The 17,482-nt window shown below is 38.2% G+C and overlaps 1 protein-coding gene across 1 annotated transcript; it reads left to right on the top strand.

The window, feature by feature from the left end:
• The first annotated feature begins 2,729 nt into the window (after window positions 1-2,729).
• On the top strand, window positions 2,730-16,067 carry LOC131783333 (bifunctional heparan sulfate N-deacetylase/N-sulfotransferase 4). The gene is made up of 11 exons (XM_059100068.2): window positions 2,730-3,157; window positions 6,336-7,252; window positions 10,626-10,865; window positions 11,184-11,369; window positions 12,000-12,128; window positions 12,628-12,810; window positions 13,334-13,554; window positions 13,922-14,093; window positions 14,426-14,584; window positions 14,875-14,984; window positions 15,164-16,067. The coding sequence occupies exons 1-11, from the start codon at window positions 3,034-3,036 to the stop codon at window positions 15,363-15,365; spliced, it is 2,643 nt and encodes an 880-aa protein (XP_058956051.2). The 5' UTR covers window positions 2,730-3,033; the 3' UTR covers window positions 15,366-16,067.
• Window positions 16,068-17,482: the final 1,415 nt, after the last annotated feature.

The following is a 17,482-nucleotide window of genomic DNA, read 5'->3' on the forward strand; positions in this document are numbered from 1 at the left end:
TACTTATTACAGTTCTAAAAATAAAAAGATACGGGACAGGGTTGACTCAAGGGTACAATTGGTATGGAGGCTCCGGGTAATGGGCTCCTGGAGGGATCATTGGAATATTAAAGAACCTTATGAGGGTATTAATAAGTTTTATCTTGACACAATCAAAATCATCCGACCTATCCTCCTCTCCCCCTCCGGCGAAAAATAATTAATGACAGGTCCCTTGTGTGAAATCCCAACAAACGACCGCGAAGGAGAGCATGTGACCTGTTTCCAATAAGACCCATTCGCTGTGCAAAATCGATCTTTGCCGATGAAGGCGAGGGCCGCGAGGCTACTTAGCGTGGATAGAGGCACGTGACAGAAATAACAGAGATGGCGTAGTCTTCTCTGATAATTTAGGTCATAGTTTCACTCTCTTGTTACAGGTGGCCTAAAGGAGCATTGACTTCCGCGCCTTTTATTTTCTTCTACAACTTCTACTTCCACAAATTTTTCTTTCCATCCGCGACTTCTTTTAACATCCGTGAGTCCTGTTTTCTGTTAAAAAACTTTTGACGGGCCTGCGCGACTCCTTGCCATTCGCAAGAGATGTTGAATCCTCTGCCTTCAAAGTTAATCTTTGATAAGGATATCTTTTAATGACTTTTCTTTTCAATATGATTACAGGGGTGGTAAAGTATATTCACGAGTGCGGTGACCTGCATGGGATATCGAAGTTTTTTTCTTGATCTTCATTTCCTTCTGCGGCTTCTTCTCCTCTTCCGCGTTTTTTTTATTCTACTGCGTGTTTTCTTCATTCTTCCACGTGTTCTTTTTTTTCTTCCGCGTGTTCTCTTTTCTTACACGACTTCCTTTTTATTATTCATAATTTTTTTTATCATTTTTAAATTCATTACAGAAGGAAACGTTCTTTCAACTTCCAGCTATCTGCATAATTTAATTCGTGCATGCAGGTGCCTGAAATAGGGACAGGACCCCCTTTTCAACCCTCGATATAAAAAGATAATGTACAACAATAAATTCGACAAGCCTAATTTTTTGCTACGATTGCGATCATTTGTAGTTAAACTTTTGAGCGAGTACTGGGCTTCCAGAAACTTTCGTTTAAAAGGGGTGGGAAGGGAACTGGGGCAAGGCCTTCATTCACCTCCCTTCCCCGTTTCTGCTCCGCTGCATAAGAACATAGCAAAGCAGCTTTTGTATATCGTGAGAAACAAAAAGGTTGTTTTCCCAATCTACATTACAGAAATATAGATTGTATTCTATATTGCAGTTTTAGTCACGCGGTTGCGCTCGTTGCATGACGTTGCGTGACAAGATCAAACGGCTGAAATTTACACCATAAAAGTGTTGAATAAGACACAAAGAGAGGTAATGTTTTGGGGGAAAGAGTTTTTTTTCGCTCTCCTACTTTTCGCCTCGCTTTGTTGTTCTATTCTCTATGCAGCATGGTTTGCTGCACTCTAAAGTTTCTAAGAACAAGTAAGTTTTTGTCATTGAACGCGAGATAAGACTGTTTTGTTTTACTTAATCAAATTTCTTGTAATTGTTTGCGGTTAGACACATTGGAGCCGTGCTAGGGAAACAGAGGTTTTTGTGGCGTCAAAAGTTCGTAGGGATCCTCGTCTTTTTAATCAATCAACGGATTTACTGGACGCGATACTCTGTTTGATCCCGTCTGCAAATTCAAAGAACTTACCCTCGAGAAAGAAAAAAAACTACTTCCTTTTTGTAAGCCCTTCGTAGATAGAGCGGAAGAGGCAGATAATTCTAATTGGATTCGGAAAGAATATTGTCTTGAGAAAGATTAATTGGTTAAGTAGTCAATTAGCGAGTACACTGTTGGCTCTTTTTCGGGAAACGATTTTTTCAAGCCAACTAGAAGTAGGATTTAAACGATGCAAGCCATTCCAGACACTTAAGACATAAACGTAATAAGATGACACGGTCAGTGCTTCAGGTATCACTTTATTTTCGTCAAACCAAAACAAATGAAAGAATCGTGTTGCATAAACACTGCGCCATATTTCAACAGGAACGTAAGGATAGATTTCTAAAAGCCTCGAGGGATTTGATGTTTATCGGCCACATTCGTGCTTACATCTAAAAAATACCGAAACGTAAGGCTGGTTAATTATGGAAAAGGCATAATACTAAGTAATAGAAAGCATCGAATAAATACCAATATTGTTTTCGTTCGAATTCCTAATTGAAAACATAATAAAAGGTAAACCATGAATGGATTAATGGCTATTAGAAAGAAAAATCCCAAAGAAAAATAACAAGCGATGGGCCTTGGTAATTTATTTTTAGGCTAAGATTTAATTTCACCAGGCTACAAAAGATACTTCTCTTGAAAACTGGAAGAAACTAGAAGCGAAGGTTTGCATTTTTTGGATTACTATTATTGTCGTATATAGTATGACTGTACAGTTTGATTGTTGTAGTAATGCAGTGGAATTTTATCTTTTTACCTATTACATTTTGTCACGAGCTTGCGTCGAGAGAGCGCGAATTTCCTTCGGCTATAAAGGCGCATATTGTTATGTGATTTATTTGTTCGCTCGTGGTTAAAATGTCAAAATCAAACTGGGTGTTCATTTTACATAATTAACACCACTTGCCACAAAGCTGTCACGTAATTAAATTACCAGATTAATATCGCTTAGCCATTAACTTTTCCCTTCTGTTGAAGCGAGCCACTGGTACGGCGGTTGAGTACAATAGCGTTGTTTTGACATAACGCATTCATTCAGCATTACGCGAGTTCGATTGCACTGATATGTGAAACTCTAAGCTACGGAGCATTCGTTGCAGATTGTCGGTCACAGTTAAAACATATGTTTATTGAAAGATCGCAGGAATAACTCTGTTGGATTTTCCATTGCTTTCGAGATGATCACGATGCTATTGTAAGGATATTTTGTGCTCCTTACTCGTGAATGTATCAATGAAAGATTTGCATCTACGCTGTTGGAAATCTCCGCGAGGATTTTGAAGGCTGTACGGTGTTTGTTGCTGTCCGATGAGCGATCAGCGATGCGATGTATTATACGAGCAAAGAGATTGCGTATCTCTCAGAAAGTGTGTTTGGCTGTAATTCCCGCCGCTTGGTTGGTGTTTTTCATCGCTCTCCTATTGTACAATGACCACGAGGTTGCAGGTATGTTGAAGGAGTTGTCGTGTGTGATAACTTCAGCGTAAAAGCTGTTTGCGGAGTCGCCGTAGTGGTCGCGTTAGGGACACTGCAGGCATGCAGCGAGTGAATGTTCGCCTAAGCGTAGAAGAAGAGCTTGTATACAAACAATGAACTCTTGAAATATTGTTGTTTATTCATCTCCTTGCGAAAGAAGTAGTTTGTATAAGAACTACTGAGCTGAGGACTAGGAAATCTACTTTGAAAAACATGTTCGAATCCTTTGTGAAATGGTGTATTTTGAGCTGTATTCCGTTCGTAAAATAGGCATATTTTCAAGAAGAAAACTGCTGTTGGTCTAATCAGGCATTTTTGTGGTCGTGTTAAGGTATATTTTGCCATTCTTGCAGTATAGACCGAAGTCTACGCCATGTTAAATAAAGTATTACTCACATAAGATTAATGAGAGAGAGATGTTCAGTTCGGCACGTAGAACTTCGTCGCGCATTTGTTTGCACGTGCCTGTTTAGCCTTTGTGAACGATTGTAAGGTTAAAAGACTTGCTATTTAGTGGCTTAATTTCATGACACTGGGCTAATAAGATGAGATTTACAATCTTTGGTTTATTCAGTTCCTCTTTAGTTTGCATCGGTAGGCATTGTTCAAGATTTAAAACGAGTTCCGCAGAGGGAATTTATCGAAAAGATACTTCCGAATTCTTCCTTTCCTGCTAGTCTGTGCTACCGGTTATGCTTAAACGGAACAGAAATGTTCGCAGTTTGTCGGTGCCATTCTGTTTTGAACCCATATGTTGACAATAGGATTTCAGTTTTGTGGAATTGCAGTCATAATATTATTTGCACAAAATCTTAACTCGGCTTTTTAAACTAACTTAAAAGACTGAACCATTTGCCTTAATGCATCAAAGTTAAAAAGATTTATTAAGCTGTAAGATTTGTTTTCTTAAGGCAAAGATACGGTCCTTCTTGGAGGTCAAGAAGTTTATAAATGTGGGCTAGTTATTTTAAAGTATTTTTAATCAATTTGCGATCCACTCAGATGTTTTCTAAATTACGCACGGTAGAGATATTGTCGGCCCTTCTGAAATGTTAGAGCACGAATGTAAATTACATTTATTTTGCTTTTTGAGGGTTTTGTTTATCCAAGAGTTGGGTTTTTTTTTCTTCTTCTGAAAAGATGTGAGTTTTAGTTGAGACTGGCTCTGTTTTCAGGTATGTTTTGAGCAATGATCGCGAACTGTGCCACTTCTAAATCGGAAAAAATAATATATTTTATCGCTAGCGATTTTGAATTCCTTTCTTTGTTTTCGGTAGATGCTTGTCCGTTTTTTTTTTTTGAAAAGAGAAAAAAGTCACGGAAGAAGCGAATTATGGCAAATGGATCTGTAAATGTAAAACGATATCGGGAAAAAAAGGAAACCACCTTTGAGCCCTCCAACATACTGCTTATATTAGAGATGTTTTGGTTTTCAAAAGAAAAACATCTGTCATTTTGCAGAGCGAAAGATTCAAAACATTTTGCGCTTGGGTTTCACAATCGTATGAAACCGGGAAACCTTTGTCTCATATCGCGATTTTAACGTTTTCTTAGCGAAAAGTAAACTGTGTACCGTAAGTTGTAAAGTAGAAGGCCATTCAATTAAGCTAAAACTCCTTAAGTTTCTGGAATTGTTTTCTTATCTAAACTCACAAGGTGTTGTTTACATAAGTCGCGTCACGTTGCCGCACCGTCTCGCAATTTTAAAACCTCTTCTTGAAAATGTTCCACGAGGTAGCGCGACTTTCGCAATTCTGATTTGCTTTAAGACAATAATTGCTCGACACAGAGATCGCGTTTTTGTGGAGATTGTTTTAAGCGACAGAGTAATTTTCAATTTCAATACCCTATTGTAAACGAGCGATATATCTGACAAACCTCTCTGCGATCAATTTGTCAAACTTGATAACCACAGGAACTCATTAATAGATCGATTTTTGTGCTTGTCAGATGTTTTGTTCCTTTTTTTGATTGCAATCTAGTTGAATTACAGGCATTTTCATCTTCTCCATTCTCGAAAATAGTTACTGTAAAGTGCTTTCAAATGTAGCAGTGTTTCAATTCCTACTTTTTTATTCAGGGAAATTGTGTTCCGGATGTGATGAAGCGGCTATACCTTACGCTTTTCAAAATACAATCGAGTATTAAAAATTCTCGATATATCAACGATGAGATATTTTTGCAAAGCAAAACTCTTCTACTGATTAAACTTGGGTGTAGTCGAGAAAACCAATTAGCATTTCATCGTGAAAGTGAAAATACAATGACAGTGGCAAGATGTTGTACGACTTGTATTTCTCGGTCTTTAAAAAAAAGGAAAAACACAGCAAGCGAACCCCCTCTCCATACGCAGAAACGTTGAATACGCACATAGTGAGCTGAAAACATAGCTTGGCGTTTTTTTTTTTCCTACAGAAAGGTGAATTTGTCAGCTAATTTAATCGGAAAGAAATGCAGACCCGACTGCAATCAGGAATGTTCCGAATATAGTGAAAAAAACACGAAGGTTGTTGTTTTTGTTTGACTTTTCCGCTCTGTGAACAGATAAGCTCGATAGTTCAAAAGCTTCGTCGTAGGTGGTATTTCAGATAGATAAATCAAATTCCCCGTTAGATTTATTAGATAACTGAATCGATGTTGGCAATATTTGCTCAGCAATCAAAATTATGTCCTGGAGTTTGGTAGATTTTTTTCTGAGCATCAAAAACAGCGGGTTTCTCGAGTTTCCAAGCTAAACATATGCTGCACTTTTTACTTTGTGACGATAGTAGGTACACAGCCCTACTCGCAAACAAACTTTTTGAAACTCAGTTGATGAGGGATTTATCCGTAAATTTAGAACTAACTGAGGTTTGAATCCGCGCGTTTTATTCCAATTTTTTTCTAATTCTGAGGTCCTTACAAACATTTGATTTATTTCTCTTCCCTGTACACACCAGCATCTGTATAAGTATTCTCCATTCTGTTTTTCATACATTTCCTGTGGTACTGACAAGGAGAATTTGTTTGTCGATCAAGAGGTTTTTTAGTTCAAGATCATTTTTTAAATTCTCATCACTTTAATGTTCGATTTAGCAGTGATACTTTAAGGAGAAATTTTATGTCAGTCATTCCTCGAAGCTGAAAGGTTAGCTCTTTTTGTCCACAGACGACGCCATTGCGACAGAGTTAACCGAAGTTGGCCGGAAATCGACGTCTCCTTATGGAAACAAGGAAATACTTTTGGAAGATGTTATGCTTCCGTCGACACAGTTTGGTAACAAGACTTTCCAAGTACAGAGGAAAATATTAGTAGTTCATAAATCTTTGACTAAGGAACGATCGAAACTCTCTCACTTTGTCACAAGATTTTTAGACGGTCTTCGGGCCCCTTACGTCGTCAGCGAAGTAGACGACAGACCATTTTTAAATTTAAAAGAAGATCTTAAAATGGGTACAACAATCGGGCGATATTCGTTGGTTATTTTTGTTGACATCAAGGCATATTTACAACTCAAACCCAACGTTCAACAAGTTGTGAAATTATACTGCAAGAAGTTTGCGACGGGAATTTTATTTTTTATCTCGAATCACGTAGGATCTATACAAGAATTTGGCATTGAAATTATCAAACCTCAAAAAGAACGACAAAAGATCGACGTTGAACTTAATGGAAACTCGAAACTTTTAAGAACGACACGTAGAGGCGGCTCGGTTACTATGCCGTATGTTCAGAAGGGACAAGGCACAAGATGGTGTTTAATTCGTTATAACCCAGAAAAATTTCCCTATGAAACAGTGGAGTATGTTGTTAATCGTAAAAATCGGCGGAAGCGAGACCTAGAAGTTGCTGAAATTGAACAAGCAACAGTACTGTTGGACGATGGTCAAAAGGACGGTGTGAAAAAGGTATTCTTCGGTGGAGGGTTTCCGTTTTTCCTTCACACTTTGTTATATATGGACAGTTTAGAATACTTATCTCCCGTTAGACCGACAGTGTTTTCAGCAGAAAGATATCTTCAAATTGACATAGATGATATTTTCATCGCCAAAACTGGGATAAGGATGAAGAAAGAAGACGTCCTGGTAAGTGTGTGTCCCTTTTACTTTTGGAATCATTCATTAATGTACATCGCGGTCTCTTTTCGTGACATGCGGCTATCTGTCGTGACTTTGATACGAACATTGCGTGACTCACGTAATATTAAAGTCATCACAGATAACCCTATGGAGCCGTGGTAAAGTTTTAGGGAAGGGTTGGGTAATGCTCAATTTTCATAGAGAATTTTTTTTATCAAAGTTTTTCTGTAGGAATTAATTCTGTGCTGTCTTTTGCACAACCTTTGTTCATTTGGTAAAACTTTACTTTTATAATTGGGGAATTTTCCTTTTAACAACACCTTTAGCGCGTACATTCACCATGCTAGATCTTTAGTTATTAAAAGCAACAATAATTTTTGTGTCTCCTAAAACCACAAAGTTTGCTTGAAATTTAGCATAAATTTCTTGACTGAAAGAACGTATAATCTTGCATGCCTTCATACTTACTTCGTCAGCTATCCATCCTGGTTTTATACCTGACTCAAATTGCTTACAATACAATTCATTTTACGTCGGTAACGTAGGGGGTGGTTACCCAATCCCTCGAGCCTAATGGCTCATGCTTATTCGAAGCTTTTTTATATTCTACTGTTACGAAAGAGCAATATGATTGAGAAAAGAAACGCGGAAAATGTCTTTTTTTAGCAGGAACTTTTAATTGCAAAACAAATGTGTCTGAAAATCTAGAAGTTTCTTCACAGCTTACTTGTCTGTCATATTTTATCATAATGAGATTTCGTAAAGTTGTATTACCTTTAAGAACTACCGTATTATGATTTTGTTGTTTTCAGACGTTGCGGTTAGGTAATATAATTAGTGAATAAATCGCATTGCAATGCAGGTTTTTGTCCGCACGAGAACAAACATTTTGTCCAAGCATATAAAGCGAATATAAAAGTTCTAGCAACGCTTTCGATTCATTTTATAACACCAATAAAGTACATGTTTCTACATCTTTATCCCGTCCATGTTTTTATGTCGAAATTGTGAATCCTTCACTACCACAAATTTCGTGACAGTGGGTTGGATTAAAGTTGTTTGCTACATGATTTCTTTTTTTTCTTTTTCACTCTTTTATAATATCGCCATATCCCATATCACAAAGCTTTTCCTAGTCTGGTCATTGTTGTCTACTCTCGTCACTAAGTCAGTTTTATATCGGCTATGTACTACTGTTTGAGCAGAGAATATGCACCATGTCTAAAATTAGACTTTGTTGTTATTGTCCTCGGTCGTAACTCGTGGAGAGGAGTGTCTTTTAACAAGCTTAAAGGGCCAGTTTCGATAAGCACGAGATGAGGTGCGAAATTCTTATTATGATAACGAAGTCTTCATTTTCATGCATTATTGACATATTTCGGAAAAAAAGATTTTGCTCATAGCTTCACTTTGAAATTGAGGGTTTAGTGAAGAACTCGGAAATTGTCTTTTAATTGTTAAACCTGTAAATACGCTAGTTTCGTTTGGTGTTCTCTTGAGGCTGTGTCTATTTTCAATCCTGCTTAATTGTAATGTTACGGTGTCTTGCTGTGAAAGTAACCTTTCCACGCCCAAGATTAAAAAAAACTCACTCTTGCTTCAATTCTCTCGCTTTCCGTGATCTCTCCTCGACACTTAAAAAATTACTTGGTTTTAATACTGTTTGAACAGAATTCGTCTCAGTTAGTGAGCTCAAATTGGGCTCTTAAAAATGTTCTGTGGCCCCTAGGCCATGCTAGTCTCTTGGTGGCCTCTAACGTAAACGCATTCAAGTTTTCCTGAGGAAAAAGCGCCTAAGTGAGATCTGGGGCCGAGTGGACCAGGTCGAGCTTGTTGTCGAAAACTTTATAACCCATATTCTAGCTTTTGCATTAAAATCAGGTTGCATTTTTCTCTCACAACTCCCATTTAATAATAAGTTCCACGCTTCCTATCATGTCATCGCTACGTTCTGAGCCCGTAAGATCTCGACGAAACCATGCTTAGTTCAAAAGCTCTTCTGGGAATATATTCCATTAGAGAGAGGTAAGATCCTCTTATGACCTCAAAGGATAAAGTTCTCCGTGGGATTTCTTAATCTCTACCTTTATGTTAGCTGAGATGTATTTACCTTTGAAGACATTTAAACTTTTTCCGACTAAACTCTTGGCGCACGTGATGGGTGAAGTGCCGTTAAAGTGTGGAACATTTGATCCTCCGCTCGCATCTGGAATTTTTCTGCTGGCAAATTTGTTTTAGTCACGATAAGGCAGTTGCTAGAAATTTTCCTTGTGTCTAAAAATAAGAATTACTTTTGAAAGTCTCATAGATACTTTCTTGAAAGATATTTTAGGCTAATATTATCTAAGAAAATACGTGCGCAAATTATTGCGTGCATGTCATGTGTACAGTCGCTAAAATGGTTCTAATCTTCAGATAATGGGATTAGTTGTAAAAGCTGTTTAACGCCATCTGTATGGTAACCTCTCTTTAAACCGCGGTTAAACATTTAAGTAAGGTTTCATTAATAGCGCCCAGCTCTCTCTCAGTCGCTGTTTCCTTAACCTTTTACACCCTAACATCAATATTCATATTCTCCTTACTGTTATTCGTACAATTACTAAGGTGCTGACAAGGAGAATTTGTCTTAAATGAAGAGTTTCTTTAGTTGGTGATCAATTCCTTTATTCTCATGACATTAACGTGTGATTCAGAGGTGATATTTTAAGGAGAAATTAGATGCTAGTCACTCTTAGGGGTTTAAGGGTTGATACAACATCTAGGGAGGTCAAACGACCAAAATTAGTTTATTACCTGACAACAGGATCTAGTCATCGTTTAATAGATTGTAACTCGTGAATAGATAAATAAATTATTTCGGTTGGTTCTGGACAAAGATTGGAAAATAAGATGAGATGTTACTACGCCCCCTAATCGCTAGTCTCATCAGACTTCACCAAATATCAATTCCTTAACAAATTAACATCAGTATGATTATTCTCCATACTGTTCTATATACATTTCCCATGGTGCTGAAAAGGAGAATTTGTCTTACAATCATAACGCTCTACGCCTGAACAAAAGTATCCATACTCTCTTTACTGTTCTCTATACATTTCCTGTGTTATTTATATGGAGAATTAGTCTAATAATCAAGGGTTTCTTCAGTTTGCTATCGTTTCCTTTAGTCTCGTTACCTTCATTCTGGGGTGACATTGTAAGAAGAAATTAGATGTTTATCACTCTAAATAGTTGTAGGGTCAAGCTTCTCAGGTCATTGATCGGTTTCTCTATTCTCATGACTTAACTGTGCGATTTGCCATTGATACTGTAAGGAAAGGTTGGATGCTAGTCACTTTAAGGGGGTGAAACGATGATCTAGCATGTTTTATTTCTTTAGGAATTGATATCAGTACAAGAGAGGCTCGCGCAAAAGATTCCTGGATTCAAATTCAATCTTGGTTTCTCTGGGCGTGGCTTTAGACAGGGTGACGACGAAGAAGATGCGGGGGACCAAGCTCTGATAGAGCATGCGCATAAGTTCACGTGGTTTGGGCATTTGTACGATCATGAGCAGCCCCATAAACACACCTACAAAGAAATAGTCAGGTCACTTACCGCGAATGAACAGTTTGCCAAGGTACAGTACTTGAGAGTAACTTTGATTCATGATAAAGTTACAATAGTCCTTTAAAACGAAGTAAATCTGTCCACAGACCGAAGTATTATTTCAACTATCGCGCATAGAGATCGCAATCTCATTGTATAGGAAAGATCTAGCTGTCGTTCAAAACTGAACGCCAAGACAGGCTCGTGCTTCATTCTATTTTTTTAACAATCGTTCACAAATGTTTAATGGTAGACTTGAAATTCTAGGCTTATTTCCATTTGAGATGCGGTGACGGAGAAAAACCTTTTAAAAGCCATTTTTTTACATTGATTCATTCTGTTTCCGCAGTCGTTCGGTATTCCTATGAAACTGTCGTACATGGTTGCCCCACACCACTCCGGTGTGTATCCAGTGCACGACCCTCTTTATGATGCCTGGTCAGCTGTTCGAAACGTCCGTGTCACCTCAACTGAAGAATATCCTCACTTGAAGCCTGCGTGGTTTAGAAGAGGATTTATTTACAAAGGCGTCAAGGTAATAGAGGATTTTAAAATACGTTATATAAAGAAAGACAAAATTCCGTAAAATACTGCTCAATAGCTTTCATTTGAATTGTCAAACGCAAGGGTCTTATCAACCAACTTTACAGTTCAAATCACCTTTCATGACGCGATAAACAATACCACATGTCAGTACATACTTCTTACTGACCGAGGTCGAGGTTCGTTACGGAGCTAGCTTTTTCGCACGGGTTTGTGGCCGAAGCGCGAAACCGATAAACATGGTTACGTGACTTAAATTACGGACCGAGAAAACGAGATTTGTAAGATATCTATTATATCTCTGGGTTCAACTAGAGGGGATGGTTCCAATTCGAATAAACTTATAATTTAGCATGGCCCGCTAAATAGACCAATCATAGCGCACATACTAGCTGAGAACTAGTATGGTGATAATTAATAGCTTTCATCTGATTGGTCGCTTACAAGGCTGTTATTCACTGACTTAACATTCGGCTCGAACCACCTCGTGCAGCGTAATAAACTGTATCATAGGAAAGTACAGCTCAGTGGCTTTCTTATGAATACGCAGGGGTGTTATCCTATGAATTTAAAAGTTCGAGCCTCCAACTGTAAGTTTTACAAATTTTAACCTGCTTTTAAGGTTCTACCTCGACAAACTTGTGGTCTGTTTACCACAACTAACTTCTTCTACGAGATCAAAGGAGGAAAGACAGCATTGGATAGAAGTATCGAAGGTGGAGAATTGTTCGAAACTCTTCTGAGAAATCCGGTAAGTTTTTAGATTTGTGTATATTCTGTTGTACTTCGCCCAACAGGCCATTTTACAGTTGTGTACTTAGTTGCCAAGCCTTTGATTTGGAGTGAGGCTGAAGGTGACCTTGCCGTGATAGAGACCAGTATCTAGTTAGCATGATAACGAAGTAAGTTGCATTTGAAAAGAAGCAAGGTTTGTATCATAACAAGGTCACCCTTAGCCTCAATCCTGTTCAAAGGCTTGGTAACCAAGCACACAACTGTAAAATGGACTATTGAGCAAAAGTTACATACACCAAGGATGCGCCAAAAAAAATTGCACAATGACACTTGAAAGGAGGAATAAATCCTTGGTTGTACTTGATTTTAGAATAAAAACTTGATTAAATGGACCAGGTTCTACGCCCCAAAAATCTAATGTAAAGAGGTCTTTTGTGACCAGAGCTTTTTTTTTTTCGATTCGGTATAAATGATTTTTAATCTTCTTAGCTAAATTGAATGTTTTCCCTCAACAGGTTATGATTGTGATGACTCATATGACAAACTACGGTAATGATCAGTTAGCTCTGTACACAATTAGCCGCCTCGTGGACTTTGTTTACCGCTGGACTAACTTGGAGTTGAAATACGCTTCGCCGCTTGAACTCGCCGATATCTATTTCAAGTTGTTTCCTCAGGACAAAAGTCCAGTATGGTTGGTAAGTTGCAGGTGGACGATGATTCTTCTTTGGAGTTCGATGGATGGATCAACCACTGCAATGTCGGGGGGGGTGGGGGGGGAGGGGAGAGACGCGACAGTTTTGCTTATCCTTGTGGTTGGGATCCTCACACCCCCTGACATTCCTGTCAACGGGGTTGAACTTTCTTTCCCAATTCTTTTTTTTTTTAATCCTTTTTTGATGGGAGGGAACAGCTGCAATAAGGTCACCCATAGAAATTCGTCAAATTTCCTTGAATATTCAGGTATCCATTGACACTATTGAGCGGAGAGAACCACTGCGGGGTAAGAATCCTGCCCAAGAACACACCTCAATGATTCGGCGCTGTCTCGAACCAGGACCTCTCGGTCAACCTGGTAACCGTATACAATATACCGTACCCAATGACCTCTGGGAATTAAACGGCTAATGTACCCAACTTCTACAACTTTTTGTTGAGGAGTCTTAAGTCAACTTTTGACTTAAAAGTTTTTATTAACTTGGTACGTATCTGTTACTGCAGAGCCCATGTGACGACAGCCGCCATCTTCAAATCTGGCCAAAGGACAAGTCTTGCAACAGGCTCCCCTCGTTCCTGGTGATCGGGCCTCCGTTTGGAGGCTTGGACGTGCTTGTGACACTTCTCAAACTTCACCCAGACTTCTTGCACACTGTGAACACAAATAATATCACCAAAGGAACAAGATTTTTCAATACTGATAATTACATGAGGGGATTAGACTGGTAAGGAGATTTGGAAACGAAATGTTGAAATGGTCTTTGATTCAAATCATACTGTTCTTGGTTTTTTTTTTTAGGGTAGTGGGTGGTGGGTAGTGAGTTTTTGTCGTCATTTCATTTAATTTTGATTTGATTTACCATAATTCTTTCATTTTTAACTTCATTCCTGGTTTTCTTTTATGGTTCATTTTGTTTCATTCGGCTTTACTCTCCTTTCTTCAAGCTCGACAAGAGAATTGCTAGTGAGATAGGACACTTAAATTTGCAGCAGTAACATTCTTAAAGACAACATTTTTGTTTTACTTTATTTCTTCCCGAGACGCTTTTGTGTATTAGTTTTTGAAAACCTCCTTGACTGATTTTGTTTCAGGTACATGAATTGTTTCCAACAACCGAGGAAATTCGAGCAGATGTCCTATGAAGTTAGTGATGAGTATTTCACCGACAATAAGACACCGTACCGTGCCAGCAATCTCCTCAAGTCCGCTAAAATACTTATCATTCTGGAAGACCCCGTGAAGAGAGCTTTCTACCATTATCAGGTGCTTGTCCTGTGCACGAAAACTTTTTAAAACCTTGTTATGAAAACCTTGTGTTTAGTAATTCGGAAAATCTAAATCGATTTCAAAGGCGACATTTTTTTTAATGCGAAGGACCTAAATCTCCTTTATCTTAATATTCATACTATGGAAGAAACGTTATTACGTAAATATAAACTACAATTATATTTCTTCAATTAATATTTGTATTCCGCATTTTAAAAATATGCTTTCCATACATTCACTTTTCATACAAAGCTCGGGTGACAAATTCTAGAATTGACGGAAACTGTAACTTTTACTTGTAACCGATCATGTGTTCTGTTTGCATGTAGCATCTAAAAAACGTTCAAGGATCCAATCTACCAAGCTTCGATGATCTCGTCAAATCCAAGGGAGATGAACGTTTGTCGGGGATCCAGCGGGCTATTTTAGAAGCTGGGCACTACTCTGAACACATTGGTCGATGGATGAGACATTACAGTGTCAAACAGGTTGGTCCAGTTTAGCACAGGGTAGACCAGTTTAACAAAAATCAAAATATGGCTGAACTTCGAGTTTGTTGGCGGTTTTCTTTTCCCTTCTCTACCTTTTGTGTGACAAGTGGAGGATTTTCCTATTTGGATGAAAGATCCACTTTCGATATTGAACCTCACAATTGCCAAAGCCTTTCTCGGTTTCCTGAGCGGTTTCTCCGCACCATGTCAGTGAGCCCATACAAAGATAGATCAATATAATATCAATTATAACTTCCAATAAAACTTTAATTCTTAATTTCGCGCAGATGTCAATAGTGAGCGCCGATGATATAGTTTCCAAGCCCTTCACGATCATGAATACACTTCAAGAAGCTGTTCATGTAGAAACCCGCCAGGAGTATTCGCAAATACTAAGGTAATTATGCTTCTGTTGCTTGGAATAATTTATGAAACGTATTGCTCTGTGAGAAGATTTGGCACGACCCGAGATTAAGTTTCATAGGGAAGCTGCAGATCAATGTCAATTCATTGATATTTAGTTTCGGACTAGAAATTGCAGAGAATTTAGCTTCTCCTGGTGATATTCTTGAACAGGTACGATGAATCGAGTGGTCTCTACTGTCCCAAATCCTCCGCCAACGTGACAGATTGCCTGGGTTTCAAAGAAACAAGACCAGTTTATATGAGTCAGCAGACTGAACAGTTCCTGCAGCGGTATTACTCCAGACATAACCAGAATCTACTGCGCATGAACCAGAAGATTGAGTTTCCTCTTCCTAAATGGATTCATGGATAATCAAATCCTTGTAGAAAAAAAAGCAGATTGCGAGATAGTGGGTTACCTGTGTTAGTGTGATTCATTCTATAAGCTAACGAGAGAATGGCACTCGCTATTCAGATTATACACTCTGAGCCTGAATTGCTCTTTGTCACGCTTGTAACGAACAATGATAGTTTTGTGCGCGATCGGTAACGTAACGTTTATCGTCTCCAAGACTTACTGAACCAGATGAAATTTTTTATGTCACGCGTTTCTTTACCTGTAAAACAGGCGTATCAAGCCAAGCTTAAACTCAGACGCGACGTACGAGACTATGAACAGTATTTTTATATTTATCCTGTCGGTCTCTGTTGTCATAATGAAACAAAATTTACCTCCGATCTTAAGGTCGTCAAAGAAATAGTAGGCCTGTTCAACGAAAGGTGTCTTTTTATAAAACTGTTTTTACATACTAAAATGTCAAACTGTCACTCAATCAATCAATCAATCAACTAAGCATATTTTTGACCATTCGAAAATTGTCAAGTTGGAATAAAAGAAAATCTATATACATATTATATATATTAAAAGATATATATTAAAAGATATATAGAGCCTGGCGGTTATTTTAAGATTTATACAATTCAAGAGGAATATATTGATTTTATATAAAGAATTTATCAGCATATGTGAAAGACATGAAAGACGTTTGAGAAAAGAAATATATTGTGTTCAAGATACTGGTGTCCTTGTGATGATATTGCGAATGACTGTCCAAAATAATAATAACCAATCAAAGCAAAGGAAGTTACACTATGGAACCAATCAGAAGTGAATCAATGTAAATAGCTTTAAGTCCCGGGGACTAAGCCGCTAAAAGTTCTAGCTTTAAACTGATTGGTTTGTAAGGCGGCTTACAAGATTAGGAAAGGTTTTAATGCCCTCCAGGTTTGCCTTAGTTTCGGTGATTCGAGAGTGAAAACGGCGTGGGTGTGGGAAGAACTATGGCTCTGTAAAGTCCACCATGCGTCTTTCCATCGCTTGTCCCGCTTTCCCCGCAAACTGGGTGTCTGAAACAGGCACGGACTACACTACTTGCCTACACACTAAAACTTAGCAATTATTTTCTTTACCTGACAACCAAAATTATGCACTGTAGTATTTACATGGTCAGCGTCAAGATCGAACGTAGTATTAAAGGGGCAGCAGTAGGCCATTGCTATGTTAACTCTGGCCTCTTTTTCGAATCAAGGCTTGGAGCTTGACCATTTGTATGAAAATGAGTTTAATTTGCGTGTGAATGACAACTCATTATCATATGAAAGGAGAAGCACCAGGACTCGCTTTGAAAAAAGAGGCCAAAGGTAAATCGGAAATCGGCAAAAGTATTGCTCAGCGGAGCTCTTTGATAAGCTTCCGCAGTTGTTCTGATAAGATTTACAACGGGTGTTTTCAATGAGCCGCCTTCTAAGAGTCGTGAACTTTAGATAACGAGACAAATCCTGTGAAAGAAAGTCCACCGCTGAATGGAAGTCTCCTACCTTCGTGTAGCTCTCCACTTTAAAATCTCAACTGTCGATTGAACGAGTAATGAAAAATTAAATGTAAAGTTGGGCCATTAAAATTTTTGGCCTTGAAAGCTATCGGTCGATAAAGGAGTTGTTTTGATAAAGAGGAAGTTATTGTTTACTAAAATAATAACGGGAGATAATCGGATATGAAGATCAAACATATATCTCTCTAAAGAACGCACTTCCAGAAAAAAAAATCCCAAACCTAGCGCATTAGTTTAAGTTTGACTTGATTAAAAATAACTTTTCGGTGGAAAGAGAGGTCAGCAGTCATTCGATATTACGCTTGGAGTAAGATTAAGAAAAAAATTATATCGCTTCTGATAAAAAACTCATCATCTCATTTATCTGTTCACTTTTTTTTTCTATGTGTATGTGACTCACACATATTTGAATGGACACTGGAGGAAGAATGAAAAGCCTTCACAAAGACTTTCCCGATCCCCGCTGTTATCAAGATTGGGATGAATTTTGATTTCGTTTTTGGCGCCGCAGTCGGGATTTGCGTGCTGTTTTCAAACCTTTCAATCAAATTATTCATCTCTGGGAGGGGAGGGTGAGATCAACATATATATTTTATCG

Source organism: Pocillopora verrucosa, chromosome 5, assembly GCF_036669915.1.
Source record: "Pocillopora verrucosa isolate sample1 chromosome 5, ASM3666991v2, whole genome shotgun sequence".
Classification (NCBI taxonomy): Eukaryota; Metazoa; Cnidaria; class Anthozoa; order Scleractinia; family Pocilloporidae; genus Pocillopora; species Pocillopora verrucosa.

Excerpts from the sequence above, each read along its gene's own strand:
- LOC131783333 (XM_059100068.2), top strand. The coding sequence starts at position 3,034 with ATGCGATGTATTATACGAGCAAAGAGATTGCGTATCTCTCAGAAAGTG. Across the intron at positions 10,866-11,183 it reads CGAATGAACAGTTTGCCAAG|TCGTTCGGTATTCCTATGAA; the intron begins GTACAGTACTTG and ends CTGTTTCCGCAG. Across the intron at positions 12,811-13,333 it reads ACAAAAGTCCAGTATGGTTG|AGCCCATGTGACGACAGCCG; the intron begins GTAAGTTGCAGG and ends CTGTTACTGCAG.